This window comes from Phasianus colchicus, chromosome 2 (genome assembly GCF_987193195.1).
Source record: "Phasianus colchicus chromosome 2, bPhaCol1.hap1.1, whole genome shotgun sequence".
Taxonomy (NCBI): Eukaryota; Metazoa; Chordata; class Aves; order Galliformes; family Phasianidae; genus Phasianus; species Phasianus colchicus.
The window spans coordinates 60,691,298-60,714,746 of NC_143437.1; the positions used below are offsets into that span (position 1 = coordinate 60,691,298).

At 35.3% G+C, this 23,449-nt stretch overlaps 1 protein-coding gene across 1 annotated transcript in view; it reads left to right on the forward strand.

Annotated features, from left to right (window-relative positions):
- The window catches only part of TRDN (triadin), a 203,019-nt gene that overhangs the window by 108,254 nt on the left and 71,316 nt on the right, over positions 1–23,449 (forward strand). The window contains exons 16-17 of the mRNA XM_090135836.1: positions 11,814–11,849; positions 14,447–14,500. Coding sequence (XP_089991962.1) covers positions 11,814–11,849; positions 14,447–14,500 — 90 coding nt within the window. The remainder of the gene's footprint in view (positions 1–11,813; positions 11,850–14,446; positions 14,501–23,449) is intronic.

A 23,449-nucleotide genomic window follows, 5' to 3' on the forward strand; every position in this document is an offset into this window, starting at 1 on the left:
TTCATAGCTCACCTGCTGTTTCCTGACATTTTTGCATTGGTAGAGGTTTCTCTTTTCAGTCACAAGCTGAGCATACAGCCTTCAGCTCTGGTTTCATTTTCTAACACACAGAAATGCTAGATTAGGATTCCTGCATGGTTACCAGCAGGTGATGTTATTCACTCTTCTTTCCCTGACAGGGTGTATTGACATCTCATGATTTTGCTAACAATTTCCTATTTGTGGGTCTTTGTACAACAAAATCACAGAAAGTAGAGATGGAAATGACCTGTGGGGTCATCTAATCCTTCCTCTTGGCAATGCAGGATAATTTCTTGCAGAATATCTTCAAGTGCTTTATCCAGTACAGTTTGTAGCCCAGCCTCCATCAATTCTTACAGATTATTCTACAACCTAATAGATCTCTCACAGTTAAGAAGTGTTTCATTCTAGTCTGCCTAAATTTTCACTTGCTTAATTTTATCCCATTACTCAGAGTTATATTCTCTCATGACACCCAAATATAGTCTCTGTAACCTCAGGGCTCAATTCCTTAACGTCTCATGCATTATATTACCATTTACATTTACATCTGCAGAATATTTTTAAAACTGACAAGGTGAATGGCAAGCTGAGGTTGTTTTTTGGTGTCATTTTTTTTTTGTTTGTTTGTTTTGGTTTGGTTTTTTTTGTTTTCTACAAATGTGAATTCGCAGTGTTCAACTGTGAAACTTGCAACAGGGAACAATGGCCACGGCCACATGTCACCTGTATGGAAGGCAATAGAGAGACTGAAGGATGCATGTAAATGTGGTGTCTGAACCAGACAAAAAATAGAAAAAGTCATTGAAGTAATTTATAAATTAAGGATATTCATCATAGAGAGGTAAAGTATTCATATCTTTAAAAAGAGACGACTGTTACAGTGAATACTAAGAACTTGCAGAGAAAAGAGATTGATTCCTCCTGCTGCAGCTCCTTTAGACTAGTAGAAAAGTTAAACAAAGGATGAATAACTGGAAGCTGAAGCTGAGTGACTCCAGACTGAAAATGAGGTACATGTTGTTAACACTATAAGTGATAAACTACCACGGTTTTGCTTTCCTTGATTTCCATAGAAGAGAATTGTTTACCTAGTGGAAGACGGGCATCCACTGAAAAGGTAGCTAACTGGAATACAGGAGACTCAGCAACAAAATGTCAGTTTAGATAATGTGACGGCTTATTCTAGCCCTAAACATTATACATGTACAATCTCAGAGATACACATGACAAGTCAACAGAGAATGTAGTAAAGAGTCAGTGAAGGAATGCCATTGGAGACAAGTCCTGCAGGTTCTCTGGAAGAATGGGAGTTCTCTTCTAATTTATTTTTATGTGCTTTGCAAGATGAAGCACACAATTCATAATAATTTTCTAAATATTCAGTTTTTCATGAAAAATTTAAAAGTCTGATTTTTTAATTGATATTTCCAGAAAACATCAGGAGACAAATGTAACTACTTAGTGAAAATCAAATTGTATCTCTCAAGACAGAAGAATAAAAGCAAGATCACAGTGAGGGGCAGTGCAAACAAAGCAGAAAAGCAATCATCATGGTCTCCGTATGACTGGACACTAAGGGAGTCTGTTCCTGAAAAAAGACAAAAGGTAGCTCAAAAGATGTCCTGTGTATTCTAACCTGAAAGTTTCAAAGCCCTCAGTGGACTTTGAATCCTAAGCTCCATCTTCAGTGATACTGACGACACGATTCAAAGATTTTTAGGTGCCTAAAGATGCAGTGTGGCACACAGCGGGATTTACAAACACATCAAAGTAGGCCAGGCACATAACTCCAGGCACATAACTCCCACTGATTTTCTGTGAGAACTGAGCTCCTAAAAACCTGCACCACTTCTGAAAAAAGTACAGAGGCGGCAAAGTCACTGTGGTGGCTCTGAAAATATTATATGTTATTACTTATTGAAAGGGTGGGAATAGTAATACTAATGTTCCTTATTCTAAGACCAACCACTTCCACCCTTTAGGGTCAAGTACGAGCTATAAGTGAGGTGAAATGCAGAGACAATGAGGTATAAAAAAGTTTTTGTCCTACCTTTCCCTTGTTTCTACTTCACCTTACAGTAACAACTGGCTCAACATATAATTGATTTTTCATTGCAATTGACTGTGGATGAATGATTTCTAATTAAAAGAGGGGAGATTTAGACTACATAGAAAGAAGAAGTTTTTTATTATAAGAGTGGTGAGACACTGAATGGTGAGATTAGGGCAGTTCCCCAGAGAGGTGGCGAATGCCTCAACCCTGGACATATTCAAGGTCAGGCTGGGCAGGATTCTGAGCAACCTGATCTAGCTGTAGGTGGCCATGTTTATTGCATGGGAGTTGGACCAGATGACCTTAAAGGGTCCCTTCCAACTCAAATTATTCTTTTCCATTCTATGATTGTAAATGAATTATACTTCCCAAGAAATATTAGCAGCAGATGAATAAACTTTAAGCACCTTTCAGTGGTTCAGCCTTTACTAATGCCCATAAGTTAAGTGCTTTCAAAGCTATGCTGAATATTGCTCAGCGCGGGCCTGTTTCCCTGTGTTTGTACTTTTCCATCTTTGACTACAACTGAACAAAGAAGGATAAAGGAAAATGGTAGTAATATCTTGCTGGCAAAGAATTAGAAATGTGAGAATTTCAGTAAGTAAAGACAAAGAGAAGGAAGCTTGGATTTAAACTACAAAGTCACTTTTTGATGAATTAACACAAAAATATTCTTTGAGTAAAGCAGAGATGTCATTTTAGTGTCTTTTCTGCAGTGTCATTGTAAAGAAGGTTTTGGAGAAAGACAATACAAGAAATCTAGATAACAGAATACATATGAAACTTGAGGGTGACATTCAATCTAAATACCATACAGGTAACCAAAAAATCATTTTGCTTTTGGACTTTCAGATATGTACAAAGAAGTACCTGTGTCGTGCAAGCAGATGGGTAGCATAGCTTTAATTAAAGAATCTAATTTACTGCATCAACTCTGTTTATGTTGGTTTATGTTGGAGAGATTAATGTAATTCTTATTTTTCCAGTCACATCCAGAAATAACAGGATTAGAATATGCCTCAAACAACAAAAAAGTTAATCTTTTAAATGTAGGGAAACAGATCTGTTCCCTTAAAATAAGATGTACATCTGAGTCAGCAGGCCTGATGTTTAAGATAATTGTTATATGTGAAACATCCATGCACAGACACATCATCAGGTGGTGGTGACATACCTACATACTGCTATCAATTTTCTGCTGTTGTTCAAAGGAAAAATTGAAGCTTCATGGAGATCTAAATAAAGTCAGTGGAAATCTTTGGCGTTTTGGATAAGGCTGATTTTTTTCTTTTCTTTCACTTCAATTTTTAAACAAAAAAATTGTATTATTTTGACCCTGAAATTAAGTCTTAGTTTTTTTATACTAGGTTTTAATTAATACATATTTGATAAAATCTTCCATGACACATTTTCCAAAGTGTAATTCAATCCCTTGGATGCTTTTCTCTGAGGAAAGTTCATAGACTAACAGTATCCATGATCTATAATATGGCATCCTTTGTGCTTTACTTCTAGTCAAAGTTGTTTAACCTCACAATAAATGTTCCCAATGGCCTTGCTTGTTCTCTTTATCTGTTTTTCAGGAAGTAGAGTCAAATTTGTGCTTTTGTCATATATGTCACTCTGAGAGACTAAGTCAGATGAAGTACTATTTGATGATTTGTATAATAGACCAGGCAGATGCTCTTAAGTGGAAGAGCTATACATAGCTTGGGTTATAAGTGAATTGATTTTTAGCTTGATTGCAGTAGATTTTGCATGAGATTGCTTTCTCATAGATTTTGCTTCACTTATGAGAGTGTAACCAGGGTAGTGTGCCACCTATAAAGATGAACGTATGGACATTACATTATTCAAGATTTCCATTTCTTCAGCTTGAGGATGCTGACTGTATCCATGTTCAAAAGTAAAATACATCTGTATCTTATGTCTACAGATGCTATCTGTGCAGCCCAATATCCATCAATATGGAAGAAATTGAAATCTGTTAACAAGTAAAGATACATCAGAAGGATGCATAGCATGTATACATTTAACAAAGCCTATATGACTAAAAATACCCTCTTGTGATTAACTCAGGAAGTATTGGTGCAGATCTTTCTTAAGAAAGATGTACAGAGAGTATATTCCCCATCTTTTTTCAAGAAAAGGTAAAAATTTTGAAGAAAATTTTCAGCTGTTACATTTGCACTAATTCAAATGCCAGTTTATTCCAGGAAAAGATTTGATTCTGAAATTTTAGGAATTAATGTTATTGCCTACATATGCTACACAGAAATCATTACTTTTTCCCTAAATGACTGCAGCATGTGTAATTAAGTGCACTTAACATCTTCCTGTGTACGGATGACTGTGCTTTCATATCGTGCTCTATAGTTTTGCTTTTTTAAATCATTCCTGATGAATTCAGAATGCAATAGAACATGTCTGCACCTGCATTGCAGTGGGGGAAACAGAATCCATTCCAGCAATTATAAAGTAGAAAGGAGAAATCAGTAATTAGTGGAACCATGAGTCACTGGTACAGTGGAAGTTGGCTGTTCCCGAAGTGCAGAATGTTTCTTACTACAAATGCAGATGAATCACTTGTTTGCTTATGACTCTCTCTACATTTTTTGAGTCTTTGAAGGAAAATTTTTCAAATAATCTTGAGAAATCTCTTTGAGGTGAAATTAGGACTCCTTTCTCACACACGGTGGTACAAGGATACGGGTACCCAGCTACTCTGAATTATATATATATATATATATTTTTAATTACTGTTTAGCTATGTTTAGATAATAAGCCAGTAATGATAAAAGATGAGGATCAAAATTCTATTTATAAATAATTTATCCACTATCTTCTATCTTCTAGGTTATCTGATACATTCGAGGTTTTAACTGTTGGCTTTATTTAAAATAAATGGATAATATCTTAACATTCTTTTCTCAAGAAAATATGTTTCTCATGTAGAGTAAAGGAGATGAAATATTTGATTATTCATTAAGAGGTGCTTAAAAGCAATTTATTTTATGCTAAATATGTATTTTTTTTTAAATACCCGAGACAAAAATACAAAATTACCCCTTCCACAACAATCTGTGAAATAAATTTTAATGATCTGTCAGAATTTTAAAGAAGTGCTATCACCAAGAATATTTATGAGCTGCTTTTTCATAAACCTAAATTCTTCAAACCCTTTTTTATCTCACTTTTTTTTTTCCATTATCATTCTAATAATCTAGTCTTGTGTCACTTCAGAGACCTTGAATTTACCTGATAGCAGCTCCATTTCCTCTTGATTCTGTCTGGAAACAGTAATGTCTTCTGCACTTTTCCCTCTCTTGCTGTCCTGCCTGGAGAGGTTTAAACACAAATCCTGCAAACTGAGACTCAAGACTTACTGACCTCCCTATATAACATTTCCTGAACTCTGCAGAAGGGGTAGCTATTAGGTCTACTACTACTCATAATATGATTCTATAATTCTATTCTATGATTACTCAGATATGTTTTTTGTACATTTACAAAGCAGTCAAGAAGACTACAAAGATGCTAGAATTTCTCACACTTACCAAAAACATTTTGGAGAGTCAAGGAGAATCTGTTTCAGTAATTGTCATACAACATATGTTGGTATCTTGCCCAGTGAATAAAGAAGGGAACAAAACCAAGTTCTAGTACAAAGACAGAATCTTCCACATGGGCGAAGTATTGGTATTTCTGAACAGTTATTTTATACCAATAGCGAAATTTAGGATTTCAGAAAAGCATGTTAACAAAGGATTCTTAGTAAGTGCAATTTAGATAGAGTCTTGCTAGTTATTGATCCCACTGAAAAGAAAAAAACAATATTATTTTAATTCTCTGTGATAATAAATTTTGAATAACATTATCATAAAACATACACTTTAAAACAGAAAGTTCAGACACTCTGAAAAATTGCTACTATACCAGGGATCCATTTTCTCAGAAGTGACTGAAATTAAAATAAAAATTAATACAACCCCAAACTGCGAGATATGGTTAAGATGATAGTGACTTTGTTAATACCATAAAAATTGAGTTAAAATTGTCAACAAATATATATAAATTAGCAAGCAATGGAGTTATCGGTTTTAAGAGGAAGTTCAGAAATAAACAATTTTCAGTGTCAGAATTGTACTTGAAATTTATACTATTTTGTCGGGAAAAAAGACATTTTATAACTTCCATAAATAAAAAAGAAAAAGAAATGCTTAACCATAATACATCTCAATATATTTGAAGGTTTTAAAATGCTTCTTTAACTACTATGTGTTCAATAGCTGTTCATTATTAACTTCATGATACTCATCCATCTAGGGTGTCTTTCTCTTAAATCACATTAACTGCAAATCTTTCTACATAATAAGTTGTTTTTGAATTCTGGTACATCTGCTACTTGAGAGCAGACTGTACTGAGACTGGTCTCTAAGAGACTTTAATTATGTATATCATTCACATGATGGAAATTCTCAATGATCAAATGCCACCTGCTAACATAATTTCCTCTCGTGAGCCTTACTCCAAAGGGAGTGTTAGCTGTCACATTTTGGAGGTGCACTATCTCAAAACTCTGCTATTGTACTGCATCTGTGAAACAAAAACCAAAATTCTAACGTGTGCTCTCAGTTCTGTTTTGGTCAATAAGACCAAAATATTTTTACTGTGGATACACAGCACTTTGGAAAATATCATTTTTTCAAGATGATTATCCCCAGTTCTTGAGATTTCTACTCTCATTTTTCTATTCTTTCTCTTCTCCTATTTTTAATTACAAAAGTAATTGAACACCTACATCAAAATAAATGATATAAAACAAGCAAGGACAAGCAAGTTTCTGTAAGACTTACTAGAAATCTTTGAGTCAGCTGGTGGTACTATTGTATGGATCATATTGTGTGAGGCATCTTCATTATAAAACTTCTTCTGTGGGTATGCATAGACTGTTAGCCAACAAATGTTTGACAAATCCATTTTAGTATGTGATCATAGGCAGCTGATCACTCACAGATGAGGTGTAGGATGAGAGTTCCTCCTTCAGTTTTTGATTTAGTGAACCATGTTTTTCAGAAGTATCTAATAATCCCCCAGGATCTTGGTGCTTCATTTAGATCAGCCTCAGAAGTCTTGCATCCTGAATCTTACCTGCTGAGTTACATGATGTTTGATTAGGATATTATCTACTGTTTAATTCAGACACTGTGGTTGCTAAATGATGCTGAAATTAGTTTCTGTCTGTAAATATGATATTACTGTCATATTCTTTGATAAGGTTCTAGGAGCTATTTTAATCAGTGAAGCATTAGCAAAGCTGTCAATGTATTTTCTTTGAAATATTAGTTTATCTAAAGAATACCTTTAATTTAGGACTTTTTTATTCCATTAAATATATCAGTGAAAGTTTTCAGGAAAGAAAAAGCACGGAGAAACCTTTCCAGAGAGTAAAACTTGAAAGCCATTTAGTTTCTGGAACTGATGTTTATATAGAGAGATTACAGGTTGAACGAAGCTGTTCAATTTCTACTGCTATTCCCAAATGTACAATAGACATTATATAGCAAATCTACTGCTAAAAATCTCCAAAAGTTTTTTTGAACCTTAGACCTACAAATCATATCAGAAAAATGTTTGAAATACTGTATTTTCAGGATTTGTTTAAACTCAAGCAGTTATACTCTGTAGTAGAGGGCTGGGGCACCCTTGTCTAATGGCTTATTATGAACCTCCTAGGGACTCAATGGCATGAAAGGTGCTATGTGAGCTTAAAGGAATATGTTCTTAAAGGGATGTGTTTTTTTTCTTGCCTCGTGTGTAGTTTAGATATCATTTGCAAATACTGTGTACTGATAGTTTACTTCAAAAGAATACTGATTGAGGCCTGAGGAAAAGACATAGATATGTGCTAAAAGGAAAAAGAATAGAGCACTGCTTTTTCTGTTTCACCAAGCTACATCTATGCTGGCTGCCAGATGCTCGTTCCTAGCTTGAATTCAAAACTGATCCACTTACTCTGTACAGATAAGAATAGAGTTGGATCATGTTTGTTGAAATATTTGGCGTTAATAAAAAAAGATTTTCACTATTTAGTGTTCTTCAAGAGCAGGTAAAATAAAATACTGTTTATTCATCTCAGAAGTGCAGACCTTGTAGAATCATATTCACTTTTTGAAAACGTAGACAACATTATAACTGTCTTCAAATAATTCCTTAGAATAACTGCAAACAGAAAAGGGTGCTTCACAGTTCTCCACAGCTAACAAATGATTTTGTTAGCTATAGCGTTTAGCCCATATAAAGATAAGCAACAGCAGATGTAGTTGCTTTAAACCAACTTTAGGATCACCCGAGAAATGTTGAGGTCACAATCTGGTAATAAAGAATGAACTGCATATCCCTTTCTAAGGAGCAAAGCTTCCCAAACACTCGAAGGAAAGCAATCTCCAAGAAAAGATGCTTCTAGTGTGGCTGCCAGCTTTTAAATGAGGTTAGAAAAGGGAAGACTTCCACTCACAAAGGTGAATTGCTACTACCTGCTGGCTATGCCCCTTCACCAGGTGCTCAATCATTGGTTCAAGCGATGACCTCACAGTTCCCATAAAGCCTATTGCAAAAAAAAAAACCAATGTCTAGAGCTGTCCAATGCTTTTGGACCTCTGAGTAAGTGGATTATTTATGCAAACCTTTCAAGAAGACATAAATATAAAATGGGTCTTCAGCAACTCCTGAAAAATAGAGTACTCTGAATTTTGGCACTAATGTGCAAGAAGCATTGGATTGTGAAGTCTCATCCATCTCTTGCAGTGAGTCCCCATAGTCTATTAAAATTTATTTATTGCTTTACACTGCAGTAGAAGTGAATTCCTTGCTTTTGTGTATCAAGAAGTTCAGTCACCAATACCAGTGTCTTTGACTGCATTTCGAGTCAAGGTTACTAGAGCAACCATATTTCTCTTTGTAAATTATGTATGTCTGTCACGGAGTTAACTAGATCAATCTATGCCTGTGACAGGGGGCAGAAAGCCCCTGCCTCCCACCCCCCAGCCCCACAAAATGGGAAGGAAGGGAGGAAAAAAAATACAGCAGCAACAATCTATGGAGGAAAACTTATTTTACTAATTATGACATCGGAATGCAAGATAACACAATATAATACAATCTAATTGAAATTGAGACTAATAAATCAAATAAGATATGAGAGAGAGAGTTCCTGAGACTGAGTCAAACCTGAAAAGCTTGGAACGGCTAGGAAAGCACCCTCAGCACCCACTGCCAGGCAGCAAGAGACCGCCCCACCCGGAAGGGTCAGATCCCATGACTTCCGTAATGTATAGGGATAGGTACCTGGAATTGGAGCATTAACACTTTAATTCCAGTACATGATGTTTTGATGCGGAATACTGAAAACCAAAAAACATAAAACCATGATATTGTCTTAATGATGTTAGTTTGGTTTCAATAAGTTTAGGCATCATTTTCATGACATATGTATACCTTCTCAGTTGCAAGATTTCAGATGTGAATCTTTAAAAAGAAAGTGACCTAAAGCTCTGGAGATTATGCATCCCAGGCTGACTGGCAAAGATGTGTTTAGGGTAATGTTTATACGATGCCTAGAAGTGATGTTTGAAATAAGATAACTTTTTCCAGAAATTCCTCTTCATAATTCACCTGAAAAACAGAACCACTAACCAGGTAATAGAAATACCAGAGAGATTTTTTTGCTTTTGTAGTTGTTTTTAAGAAAAAAAAATAATTACTATGAAAACCTGTTGTAATATAAACTTCCTTCCCCAACCATACATACTGTCTCTTAATTAAAAAGTTAACACCAAGACGTTTGCAAAACAAATAAGGCAAAAAGCTTCCTGATTTTAATTACCCTAATATAACTAATTGTTCAGCTATTTATTACCTTTTACTTGCTTAGTTATCTACAATTTGTGACTTACAAGCAAGCAACTACTTTTAGGGACTTCAGAAGTCATGATAAGTTATGCCTCCTGTGAGATCAACCAATTATTCAATTCTTTTTAACTAGGTCATTTATTTAATTCTAGTGTGATATGCCTAGATGTAAATATTACATACCATCAGACAATCCCTAAATAGATCAGAGTCCTATTAAACCTTCTCTAGACAATTTTCCATAAATCATTTAATCTTACTTGCATAAGTATGGCATTAGGAATCTAAGATTACGCATCTTGGCACGAAGAGAAGACTAAAAACATTTGCATTTTTTATTATCAAATATTATTGGAATCAGCAATTGTTAATTTTTCTGCTCAAAAAAAAAAAAAAAAAAAGTCAAGATCTTACTAGAAAGGCTGTCCAGATATTTACACAAAATTTACTATATATTTTGTATTTCAAAAAATGGAAAAAACACATTAATTCTTTTAACATAAATTATGTCTTGAGAATATATTATGTTGTCCTAATAAATGATGGCTTATATGAAAAAAGGAAAGAATGAGCTTGAGGGCTTTATTTAGATCCTGTCTGCTATTGTAAATGGTGCTGCCAATTTATTTATTTTTTTATATCCTCCAGCAACAGAAGATTATTGTGATAAATGATTCATATCACTGCAATATACACCTTTTAAGATTTCCATATCTGGCAACCTATAGGCACTTCTTTAAGGCTTCAATAGGTTCCTTAGCCAGATAACGTGGCTGAAAGCTGCTTCATGATTAATTTCATCTGAATGTGGTAATTATCATACTTTGAAGTAATGCCTGCAAAACATGCTTTCATAGAGAGTTAGTGGAAGCTGAGGATTAACCTAGAAACATTTCAGTTCAGAGCAGCGTATTACCCAAAATGGAATGAGTTTTTCCTTGAATTTTTGAAGACTTTTTATTAGAATACTTGGCAGTCATTTGCATTTTTTTATCTCATATCAGCTATTTCACAGCAATTTTGAGAGCTGTGAAATTGAAGTAAGTTTATATTGTGATCAATAATACAAATCTTGGTTTTGAAAGTTACTTGTTTTGGCAGCTTCTGCCCTGAAGTATTTCTTGTTTTAGTATTTAAGAGCAAAATTGATTTATCACTTGTATGTTGTGGTCAAAAGCACTATCCTGCTTATATCTAGGCACCCTGTTAATTATTAGAGTGGATGTACTTCCCTTCATGAGCACCCAAGGAAGTATCCTCTACCATCATTACATGCATCTCTTTTTCCTATCCTAGCAGCAATCTTTCAGACTGGACTGGAGGGACATATCAGATTCTTTCTCTCTTTAGATTTAAATCTTTAGTTTGTTATGACATGTGGGAAGTATATGGCAACTAGTTTTGGATAGGACCGAGCAGAGCCTTCCAAACTAGGTGTCAATTGCATGGTGTCAACAGTGGTAGGGAGACTAACGCTTTTAATTGTTCAACTCTGTTCTTCCCTTACATTTCTAAAACCTGAGAATGTGCAAGTGGTGTACAACCATGGCTCACTTAGTACATTAAGCCATGGTAATTCGACCATATATTGAATCTCACTGAACTGAAATTGAAAATAAATATACGCCTTCACACAGATGATTTGTTACATTTACACTTGTATTTAAATTAGTACAACTTCACTATGAAACAGAAAATAAATGATTCACTGTATCATTCAAATGCACTTTGCAGCAATAAAGCATGCACTGAAATTTTCTGTTCACCTATATACTTTTAACCTATATATGTTTTAATGCATTTTTTTTTTCTTTTCTTCTGACAGATAAAAAAGAAGCTGCTGTGACCAAAGAACTCAGAAGTAAGATGCTACTTGTGCATTAGGTTATGATCTCTTTTACGTGTCATACAGTTTCAAAGAGCACATTTCAATAATCCACAATAGTTGTTATTGAATTGTAGAAATCACAAATAATGTAGTAGCTACATCATTTATAATTGAAAAATTACGTGTCTAGTTTTCAGTTGCCTCCTGCTATCTAAAACCATTCTTATGCTGCTTCTGTTTTCACATTTCTCTTTGTGACTGACAGTTTTGGCTTCCTCTCCTTTCTATCACTGTCTTTGAAAACAAAGATTTCATGGGAAAGGATATGTCAAATGAGTTCTCAGATGAACATGCTCTCAGTGGCAGCAAGTTTGGTAAATGGGCTGAAAAGTCTGAAAGTCTGGTGTGCCAAAGGATCATCAAATTTATCTTCACAAATGCAAAACCACAGTCCTGCCTGCATATCTAGTTATCACAGATATGGAAAGGGAACTTCTAAGGCAGACGAGAGGTAGGGGCTGGGCTCTTCTGCATAAAGAACAGAATTGCTCTGGGAACATGGCATTGTTAACAAGGGAATAGTTAGATCTTTTTCTTCAACAAAACTGTAAGCATCAATGCCTCAGTACAGTAATAATAGTATGACATATTTATACTGGTACATAGACAAGATTTCATCTGCTCTTATCTCTGCTCAGCAACTACGGGACTTTGAAAGCTCTTACGAGTTCATGATTAAAGAATGCACTAACTCCAGATGCTATATACAATACTTAATACAATATTCCTAGCCTGTATGGCAGAAGAATCCCCTACCATTCTCATTTCATCTGAAAATTTGTCATATAAATAGGCAAAATCCTAGCACTGAAATAATTATGAACTAAAGAGGATATACTTTCAAATAATAAAAAAGTTGAAAACATTTGGTATTTTGTTTCAACATTACTGAAAATGTAAATAAGTAATATACAAAACTTACTGTTGAAAAGCTCCAAAACAAAGTATTTCAAATGTTAATTAAAATAAAAAAAATGTCAGAGCAAAAGGAATATAACTTAATTTGTTTCACAGATGTTATGAAAAACCAAAATCAAGTCTTGTTGGTCAGCAAGTTCTAGCTGAGAACTCAGAAGGAATAGGTGCAGGAGTCCTGCAGTTCTCTATGAAATCCACCTAGACGATTGTGCAACACACACACTATATCTCCTATTTCTTCTTCAGGACCAGGTACTCAGGAAAGTAATCCTTAGGACAATTCTTCAGGGTTTTCTACATATTCCTCTGAAGGAGGAGTGAGCACCCCAAGTAGTTACAACACTATGATAATAAATAAGTTAGGATGTAATTATCTGCTGCAGACTTTTAAATGGATGGCAACAAAACAATCTCACACATGCAAAACTATATTTTGTTTTCATATTTTGTTTCACAAGACAATCTGATGCATCTTCTATGAAGTTCTCAAAAGACTGGAGGGGAATAACTCAAAATTGCATTCCTGATAATCACATTCCTTTTCTTGGTAATAACTCTTGACAGATGTGAAGGATTAACTAACATTTTTTTGACATTCAGTAATTCAGATTGTGATGGAAATTATTAATTAATTCCTCTCACAATATGGAAATACGAATTTTAAGTTAGAGGATCTTCTGGTTGATATAAAAATCTGGAGTTAACGTATAGAAAATTGTTATTTTATACTGGTTTAAGTACAGTTTATTTTATCAGTTCCTGAGGATAAAAAGAATTAATTAAACACCACTAAAGAGCAAATAAATCTAGAAGGCATTTCAGGTTCTTCTATACAGGATTAAGAATCTTCATGTCTGCTTTGGGAATCTATGTGCTGTGCTCCCTTTTGGGCCTTCTTTCCGCAAGGAAATGTTCTACCTCAACAAAGAGAAGATAATACAAATGTTTTATGAGAACAACAAACAAGCATGAGTAGCCCTACTACCCTACTAGGAGAACCAGGCAGTTATTCTTTCAAATGCAGTACCAAACCACATGGAATTGTTCCCTCATGTTCCTCATGTTCAAGATTTCTCCATGCCATGCCTATGTGGACGTACTTTACAGAGGTAGTGCAATTGTCACTGTTGTTTTTCCATCAGGGAGAGATTTGGATTAGGGGAATGGATAGCACTTAGAGTAGCTGTGGGAACCAAGGAGGTGCCACTCTGTATCTGCAACTCTGCCAATGGCAGATACTCACCAGCTGCTGCAGGCTGTTTCAGGAGCCCCTGCTCTCACAGCTGCAAGACCAGACATGGATGCTCTCAGCTCCCAGCAGCTGCCTGGGTGGGGAAGCCAGGCCCAAAGCCTTAGGTACCTGCCACTGTGCTTTGCCAGTAAATAAGAAATAATTCAGTAGAACCAGATAAAAGAAGGGATTCAGTGTCTTATGACAAGAACTTACTCCTCCTGCCCATTTTGTTGATGCCTTTGAGTTACTTGAAAGCAGCTCCGCTCTCTTCTCTTTGGGTAATCTCTTTGTCTGACTCTTCAGTGAGGAAATTACTACGGGCTGTATGTACCTCACTGGAAGCCTTTCCTCACATTTCTGTTTTTTATAACACTTTGTAGCGATTGTTTTAATTTGTTTTGTTTGGTTTGTTTTTCAGAGCCAGCAAAAGCCCCTGTAGCTTCTCCAGCCACTAAAAAAGCAGCAGCACCAGGTAAAGGAGAAAAAGGTTCACTTTTCTCATATTTCTTGTACATTTTTTAACCAGTTTATTGCATCATAGCACCATCTGCTGGATTATAGAAAATACACTGTTTTGGTTTTGTTGGATTTTTTTGTTTGTTTATTTGTCAGTTTGATCTAAATTATTGTGACAGTCCAGGCAAAGTGCTGTCTCCCTGGCCTGTCTGCTCTCACTGCTTCTTCTTGCCTCTAGCAGTTCTCACTGTAAGTTGCTTTACGGATCTTATGTTGATCTGTGTTCTTTTTCCTTTTTTTTTTTTATTTTTTTTTTTAAGACTGTTCTCTAACTATCTTTCTCTAGTTCCAACCTTTTCATTAATCTACTTCACACATTTATCAAATAAGAGAGTGATAATTTACATTGGTAGAGGAGACTGGGAACTGGACAAGGGTCAATGCCAGCCAGTAACATTTTGATTGTCTCTATTGCAAAATGATTTTCAGACTTGAAATGCAGCTGATACAGACTGGCTAAACAGTGTAAACCACATCATTGCTATGGGCTAGTTAAAAAAATGACTTAGAAATGTGTGCGTGGCACAGGGTATTCTGTCTGTATCATTTCACTAAGACTGACTCAACAAACATTTATGTCCATGATAATTTCTTAAAGCAGCTTTGTTGCCACGGTGTATTATATGGCTGGACACTTAGATGTCTCAACAGTACACTGCAGAAATAATTACATTAGAACCATATGCTTGTAATAATTTATTCCACCTGCATGCATCCAATATTTGTGTTCATTTTTGAAAAATATTCCAATGAGTCTGTTTCTTGGCAAGAATGGCGATTGCAGCAATCTGCTTGTGATAAGGAAAAGAGGAAATACTGACATGGCTTATTATGGAAAAATTAAATGGATTTGTCTGTTCTGATACAGTTCTAAATATCTCATCTTCCTCAAAAATGGGACAAAGCAGTAGTTTTTTTTTGACTTTTACTTTATTCTTCCCCTCCCCAGATGTAACTGTTCTCTGAAAATTAATTTATCCCCAGGATAAATCACCACAGCAAATATTAAATATGCTTGTTTGGCAATTTTAACTAGACTGCTGCCTATTAGTACAGTAAATTAAATACATTATCCAATTTCATATTTCAATTTCTTCCACATATCTTATTACTTTGCAACCTGTACCCCAGAATGCCTAAAGCTGAAGGTTTATTCCTGTTAACAGACTGACAGCACAGACTGAGAGCACAGCTGGTCATCTTCAGTGCTTCTACACCACATATGTTCTTGATCTTAATATCACTGCTAAAGAAATCCCTGCCTAACACACTGTGCACTATTTTTAGCTTTTTTTTAATTTTTTTTTTTTTTTTTTTTTTTTTTTTTTTTTTTTTTTTTGTACGGACAAAGCAGATAAAATTACTGTGGAATTTTGAAGTCTATGAGAACTTCTCAGTCTAGAAACTGATGTGCACTATGGGAACCCAACCTCAATGAGTATCTGTTAATTAATATTCAAAGTGGATGTTTTCAAATGTACTTACATCTAACTGGGAAAATTTCCTCTCTGAAGCTGAGCTGGACTTCAAAGAAAAATAGTTTTGTAGAATCATTAAGGTTGGAAAAGTCCTCCAAGACCACTAGTCCAATCATCCCTACCATGCACTAAATCATGTCCCTCAGTGCCTCATCTACACATTTCTGGAACACCATTAGGGATGGTAACTCCACCGCTTCCCTGGGCAAGTGCTGTTATCCTACAGGAAGAAAGAAGAGTTGAGGATTTTTCATGACATTACTCTTCTCTACCTGTGTTGTCTTATTACAATCCCAATCCAAACTCTGCTGCTCTTTCCTGTTCTTTCACCATGTTCCAGTAGGCCTAAGAGTGACCCCACTTCACAAAATATATGTCTAGAGTTCTTCCCTGAAGAAGGGCTCAGATTGCTTTCAAGTGATTTCCTACCCCATACCCATCTCTGCAGGCCAGGTGTGTAGGTGCTTAGCACCTGCGATATTCTACCAGTGGGAAATTTTGATCGTCTAAGTGAAACTGAGAAAAGCTCCCACACCACAGTGCACATCTCAGACCCCAGTTATCACTAACACATGGCCAGACTAGCAGTTCAGGTGCCAGCAGTGGTTCACAGGTGCACCACTATTCACACTATTGCAACATTCTGTGTCTGCTGGATCTGCTTGACACCATGAAGAGAGCAAGTACAAAGCAGTGACAGGAAGGGATAGAAGTGTGCGAAACATGCCTAAGAGACACAGGGAACTGTTTGGTAAGAACAGAGAGGTTGCTGGGTTTCCTGGTGGGCAGCAAGGAACTTCAAAACCACCAAGCCCCATGTACTCTCCTAGCTAGATTCTGCATATGCCCACCATGAAATACCCAATGTTACATACAACATTGCTGCAGATTCTCTTACTGTCAGTGTCTGTGTTTCTCCCTCATGATTTGCCTGGTTTAAAATCAAACCCAACTCTTTCCACCATTATAAAAACTTAAGTCCTGATTGCAGCTAAGAATTTCCCTGGAATGAGCTTGCAATTTTTAATTTGGTCTTACACTGTATTTAAGAAATTTTGTACTGTTGCATAATTGCCTAATTGTTGGTTTTTAATGGCTAATTTGTCCTGTCTTCCTCTTCAAACACATTCAAAAAATCTTATTCATTACTCCCCTTGGGTTCATAATTTGAGCACCTTTTACCCCAGAAAAACAGTGAAATTCAGTTGGTATTCAGAAAGAATAAAATCAGTATGACAGAGAGGGCTCAGACAGGGCTGCATCCAGTCTCTCAAACTCACTCCATCAGTTGTACTAGAATTATTATTATTTTATTATGCCTCTGATTTCTTCACTATTGGTAAGAAGAAAGGGGAAAAACAAAACAAAAAACAAAACAAAACAAAAAAACCCATTATATAGGATTCCTTTTGAACAGCAGAAGTTTTCTTTTGGTCCAGATTAGCACAATTCTTCCTCACTCTCACCTTAACTTTTGAGGTAGCTAAATATAACCTCTTCTCTGATTTGTTTGGTTTCTTTATGGTCTTAAAGGTAGAGTTACAGGTTTGGCTATCTTTGCACAGTAGACAGAAATTATCTAATCTCCATTTCCTACTAAACTGAAGATGCTGGGACTTGATCCTCACCTATTTGTCCCAGGCTGTTTCTTCTGGTCCATTAGTGAAGCCTAACAGTTGACTCTGCTCCTTGTCTGCAAGGAATGTGTCATACTCTCAGCAGTTAATACCTTGCAGCTATTGTAGTCTGCCACTCAACCATTTCTTAATATTCACAAAAATCTACTAGGTGGATGTCAATAAATTCTACAAATCCTTCCAGCCTACTACTATTTGCATCCCCACTCAAGTCTAAGAAGGTATTGCAAACCAAAAGGTCTTATATTGTCCACTTAATCATGTAAGCGGGGTCATTATCCTACTCATAATGGTATTGGAAAAATGAATTCTTGATTTATATCAGAATGAGGGAAGAATTTTCCAACATTAGAAGATTTTACTTTATTACTTTGGATTTTCGCATACTAGATTTATTTAAATGAAGCATGAAGTAACTTATCTTACACTAAGCCTTCTAATCTGAAATCCTGTTTTTGTCCCTCCATTTTTAAAAACTTGAGTAAGTTACCTAGAACTGAGGATATTTTTTACTACTTTTTCCTAGTTTTACTAGGATTATGAGATACCCAGTCTCCTAGCCTGGCATATTACTGTTGCATCAAAACTTTCCTTACAGAATGCTGCATTTCAATATCAGATAGTTTTAAAATAATTTCCTATCCTTCTGCTCACACTATAGTTATATTATAGTAAAAGTATACTTAAAAATGCATCTTTGTTTCTTTGACTATTCCAAGACATTATTAAGTACTGCAGTGCAGAAATTTACTGTAATGCTAACACTAAGATAGCATTACTTCAAGAGTAAGGCAGGGGGAGCAAGATAACTACAAAAAAAAAAAAAAAAAAAAAAAAGAAATGACTTGGTACTTTAGTACACTGAAGTAACAATGGAAAGCATCAAAATTAAACGCTATTTAAATACAAATGAGAATTAAAAGGATTAGATGTCCACTTTTTTTTAAAGGAAAGTGGCATTTGAAGGGTGTTTATTCTGTGGCTGGTGAGATTTCATAGCCCTGAATTTGTTTTATGATTAATTTCTCTTTCATAATGAATTGGACCCAATTTCAAAGCATTTAGCATATCTTTCAGTCTCTCTTGAGTCATGTGTTCAAGCTGTGTTGAATCCAGACTATCACATACACTGTGTATACAATTACCTTCTCAGACATTCATCTTTGGTAATTGGTATCACCTTCATTTGGATAGAAAGGGAATAAATGTGCCTCACCTTGCCCATTGAGGCCATAAGGAAAATAAAATTTTATTTTCAGAGAAGGGGTGTAGTCAAAAGAGGTAAGGTGGATTAGAGTTTTATATAACACTTATGATTATATTATATATATAATTATATTACATATGGGGTTTATAATGTCTGAATTTTGAAGTACTATTTTAGTAAGGATATAGAGAGTGTAAATAATATCCTTCACCCTGACCTTTCTTAGGTATGAATTTTTTTATATCATACAGGTCTACATCAACTACAAATATGTCTCTGTATCAACATGTTGCGGTGCAGTATCAGAAGTACAAAACAAGCTATTACCAGTGGTCAGCACTAGCTCACTCTGCAGTGCCACAAATGACATAATGAGTTTTCCCTCATATGGCAGCTTCTTGGAGATTTATGTGTTTCAGAAATATTAGTTGCTGATTTTATTTCAGACATGCTCTAGACAGCTTCCAGCATTTTACTGGCTGTCAGAGCTGCACACTTCTAGCACCTTCTGTTGATGTCCTCCTGCATGATTCTGTCTCTTTAGATACCCCTTAAAAAAGATCCATGACCTAGTTTAGTTAGTCATAGAAGGCTTTCAAAATATTTAACCACTTGTATGTCTTTTGAGTCACACTTTGAGAACAAATACACAAAATCTTTCAGTCATTCAGAAACCTCCTTCTACTCTTTTCTTATTGGACAGTCAACATCAGTACTAAGCTCCAAGTCAGGCACTACTCTTACAGCTTCTGTTCTAAGTTCAGTATCTTTCACTTACATATATTTCTTTAGGATTTGGTGCCTTAAATTTTATAATCTAGTGGTTTTTTGTTGTTGTTGTTGTTGTTGTTGTTTGTTTTTGTTTTTAATCAATTTACTAATCTAAACTGCATATCATGTTTACCTAGTGACAGGTAAAATCTTGAACTACAATTTATTGCATTTTTCTTTCTTTTCTGAAATATTCTTTAATTTTCAGTGGGTTACAGATCTTGAAGATATCATTGTCTTGTCAAAAGAAGATGCATTACGAACAAGTTGAAGCATGAGCAAAGAGTAATGACTTAGAATTACCCAAATTATCGACACTCTCCAGAGTATCCTGAGTCATTTGACTTTTTACCATAAAGTGAGAGAAGATTAGGCAAAATTGAATTACTTCTTGCTGTAGTTGAAGGGCATGCACTGTTCTGCAGGTGCAATAACTTGTCCTCCTTTGAGAAGTTCACCTTGAATAATATAGAGATAATACCCTGAAAGTGCTCCTTGTTCAGATAGATGCAGTTCAGCACAGGATTTTTCTAAATCTAATACAGTGTTCCTGTAACTACTGGGGATTGATTGGAAATACTTATGCCTGAAGTGCTTAGTCATTTTAGCCTCAAAAGGATGGAAGTACACCTCAGATCCCTATTTGAAAGGAAAAACGGTTTAAGGTTTATCAGGTTTATCATAGGTAAAGATATACTGGCAGATGCTAGCTTTTTGTCTGTGATTAAAGAATTACATTATATTTTTAAATTATCTTTTTGTCAGCTGAGCGTCAATCTGAAGGCCCATGCCAGAACTCCTGAGACTAGAGCGACATTAATTTGTTCCACTTGTTCCTAAAACAAGTAGTACTACTAAAGAGCATTAAGAACTGATTCTCCTCACAGCGTTTTGTTTTGTTGTTTTGTTGTGTTTTTTTTGTGATGTGTGTATTTCAGGGAGTAAGTGTGACACATCAGTTTTGAACATAGGCAATTCCCTAGTCAGTACTGTAGGATTGGCCTAATTTTCTTATTAAGGATTTTGAATCAGAAAGATTTTTATTCCAAGGGGAAATTAGGCACTGTGGTCTATGAATAAATCCGGACTATGTACTATGGCTGTGCTACCTCTGGTGAGAAACTGCACACAAGACCTGCACCTTCCCATTGTCGTGCAACAAAAGCTCTCAGTGTTGTTTTTGTAGGAGTTACCAAATCGACTCTTCATTTACATAAACATGCACTTTAGCAGTATTGACTTGAGCAGCCATATTTACATTTACATATGATTTCAGTCCTTGTGAGATGTTTTCCTCCAACTGAGAAGAGATTTGCCAGGTTGACAGGACAAACACCAAAAATCTGCTTTCTTTTCATTTACTCCTTATGACAGTTCCTCTTCTCTCGATTATCACAACATTTGTAGAAACCAGAGGTACATTTCAGACTTGGGAGAGGAAAAGTATCTACCTCTTTTCCCAGAGGCAGTTTCATCCTTAGGCTTCAGTATAAACATTTTGTACAGATATAATGTGATTCTTCAAGAAAGGGCTCCATGGGCTTCTGAGACATACTGAGAAATACTGAGACATTTCTCAGTAGTGAAGACTTCCCTCTTCAGTTATCACTTTCTGTTCATGTAGAAAATCTGGAAATTCAATAGATTGAGCTGAAAACATTTACATTTTTTCTAGACTTCTTTTCTATTTCCTCTTCGCAAAATGTTTTTCCCAAGTATTTCCCCACATGGTAGGAGATTTACAATACAAAGGTAATGATACAGAAATACGCAGAAAATGAACTTCCTCCTCAGAAAAGTTGTTTTTTTATCCCCTGAAAAATGCCAATATAAGCAAGTGTATGTGACATGATTTCACCAAAGGTATTTTCCTGGTGTGTTCTTATTCCAGAAAGAAATACATTGGTTCAGTTCATCATCTTTATAATTTGAACTGTATGGTGGTAGTGAAATTGACTGTGGATTTCCCAACACTGATCCAGTCAGTGAAGCAGTAGTCAGATGTAGCGGAACAAGTAATTCTGGGGAGCAACTTGAAAAATTTTGATTGGTGTAGTGTGAAACATTCTTGTGTGAATTATCTCCGATCTAAAAACATGATTCAGCTCATATTACAATGAGTGAGTGCTCTCAGTGAGAGTCTAAAGGAACCTTTTCTACGTCTGGCAGTGGTTTATGCTTACAGTATTCTAATTGAAAGGATATCTTATCACTCTATCTCATTTGGTTTTAATTAGCCAACAAGCTATAAAGGACTGAGAGGGAAAATAACAGGCACACAGCCTATAAAGCAAAGATGACATGACTGTAACACCAACCTAACATTTTGCTCTGAGGATTTAAGTATTCTAGACACTGCACAGAATATGACAACAGTAGGCTTTAACTAGATTCATTAAAATACTTGTGGCAAAACTAAACAGTACAGAAACCACCTTTTTTTTGCAGCTACAGAACACAATCAAAATCACATTGGTTGTTTGATGTTATATATACCCGAGAATAAGAAAAGCACTTGAAATGTTATTTATTTAAACTTTTTCCTGATCTGTGTGCATCCGCAATAGAATTTTTTTAAAAAACCTTCTTGTACGTATCTGCATTAGAGCATAACGTACACACATGTGCACACATAGATATACAAATCAGAATAGAATGTCACTTCTTATCTCCTGGGAGATGGCAGAGGGCCACTGTTTCTGACTGTCCACCTTGCTACTGAAGATTAAAATATACCACAGTAAATGTGCCAGTTTGGATGCTTTTCAGGACTGTTGGCACTTTTTAGGAAAGAGTCTGGTTTAGGGAAAACTAAGTATGCAAGATCAGTTTCTCTGCCGTCTCCCACCTGCTCATGGGATGTCCAGGATTGTACTACCAGTAATGAACAAAAAAAGCCTGTATATGGTTTTAAGAGCAGTTTATACATAACTTTGCCATTTTTCATAAAAGAGAAAAGCCATTTTTTAAAATCTTCAGATTTTACTAAGATAAAATACCAAACTAAATCAAATCTCTATTTCATGAATGTTAGAAAAATAATATAGTACTTGCAGAAATTTCCTAAATGAAAACATTTTGTACATTCCTTTACACACAAGCACAAAAAAAAACTTTATAGATAAAAGTAATGACAAATATCCTGGCTAACGCATAATACACTTAGAGTTGACAGTATCATTAGCATCATACTAACTACCTGATAGCAAAATAAATAAATAAAATTGAAATCAATAATAATATAAGACAAAAAGAAAAGATTTAGATATGAAGTTTATGGCTCATGCAATTAAATGTTTCATTTCATTCCAGTATAATATCAGAGGAAGAATCACTTGAAGTATCATACCTCCTATTTCACAGAAGTGCTGCTTGACATGCAGTATTGCTACTTACTGACTTTTTCTTTTCTAATGTACTTTGTGATAATGTGCTTCTTCTCAAGTGCTTTTGGTAGTAACACTATTATAAAGAAGCTCTCCTGAACTTCCTTGATATTTACAGTTTGAAAAACAGGAAACAAAACTAAGCAACTGAAAAATGTTATATTTTGCAAAAATACTTGCCAAGGTTTGCTAATGTCGTACTGTTCTGTGATCTCATAAGATCTGACAACCAGAGGGAAAAACAATTGCCTCTGTATCACTAAAGTAGAAGTACATTACTTTCAGTTTTCAGGAAGCACTCCTAAGCAAAAGAAAAACTGAAAACCCTACAAAACCAACCAAAACTCTTCTTTCACAGAATGAGTTCTAAAATACCTGTACAGAATTGGATACTCCAAACAGTGCTTGCGCTACACAAAACAAAGG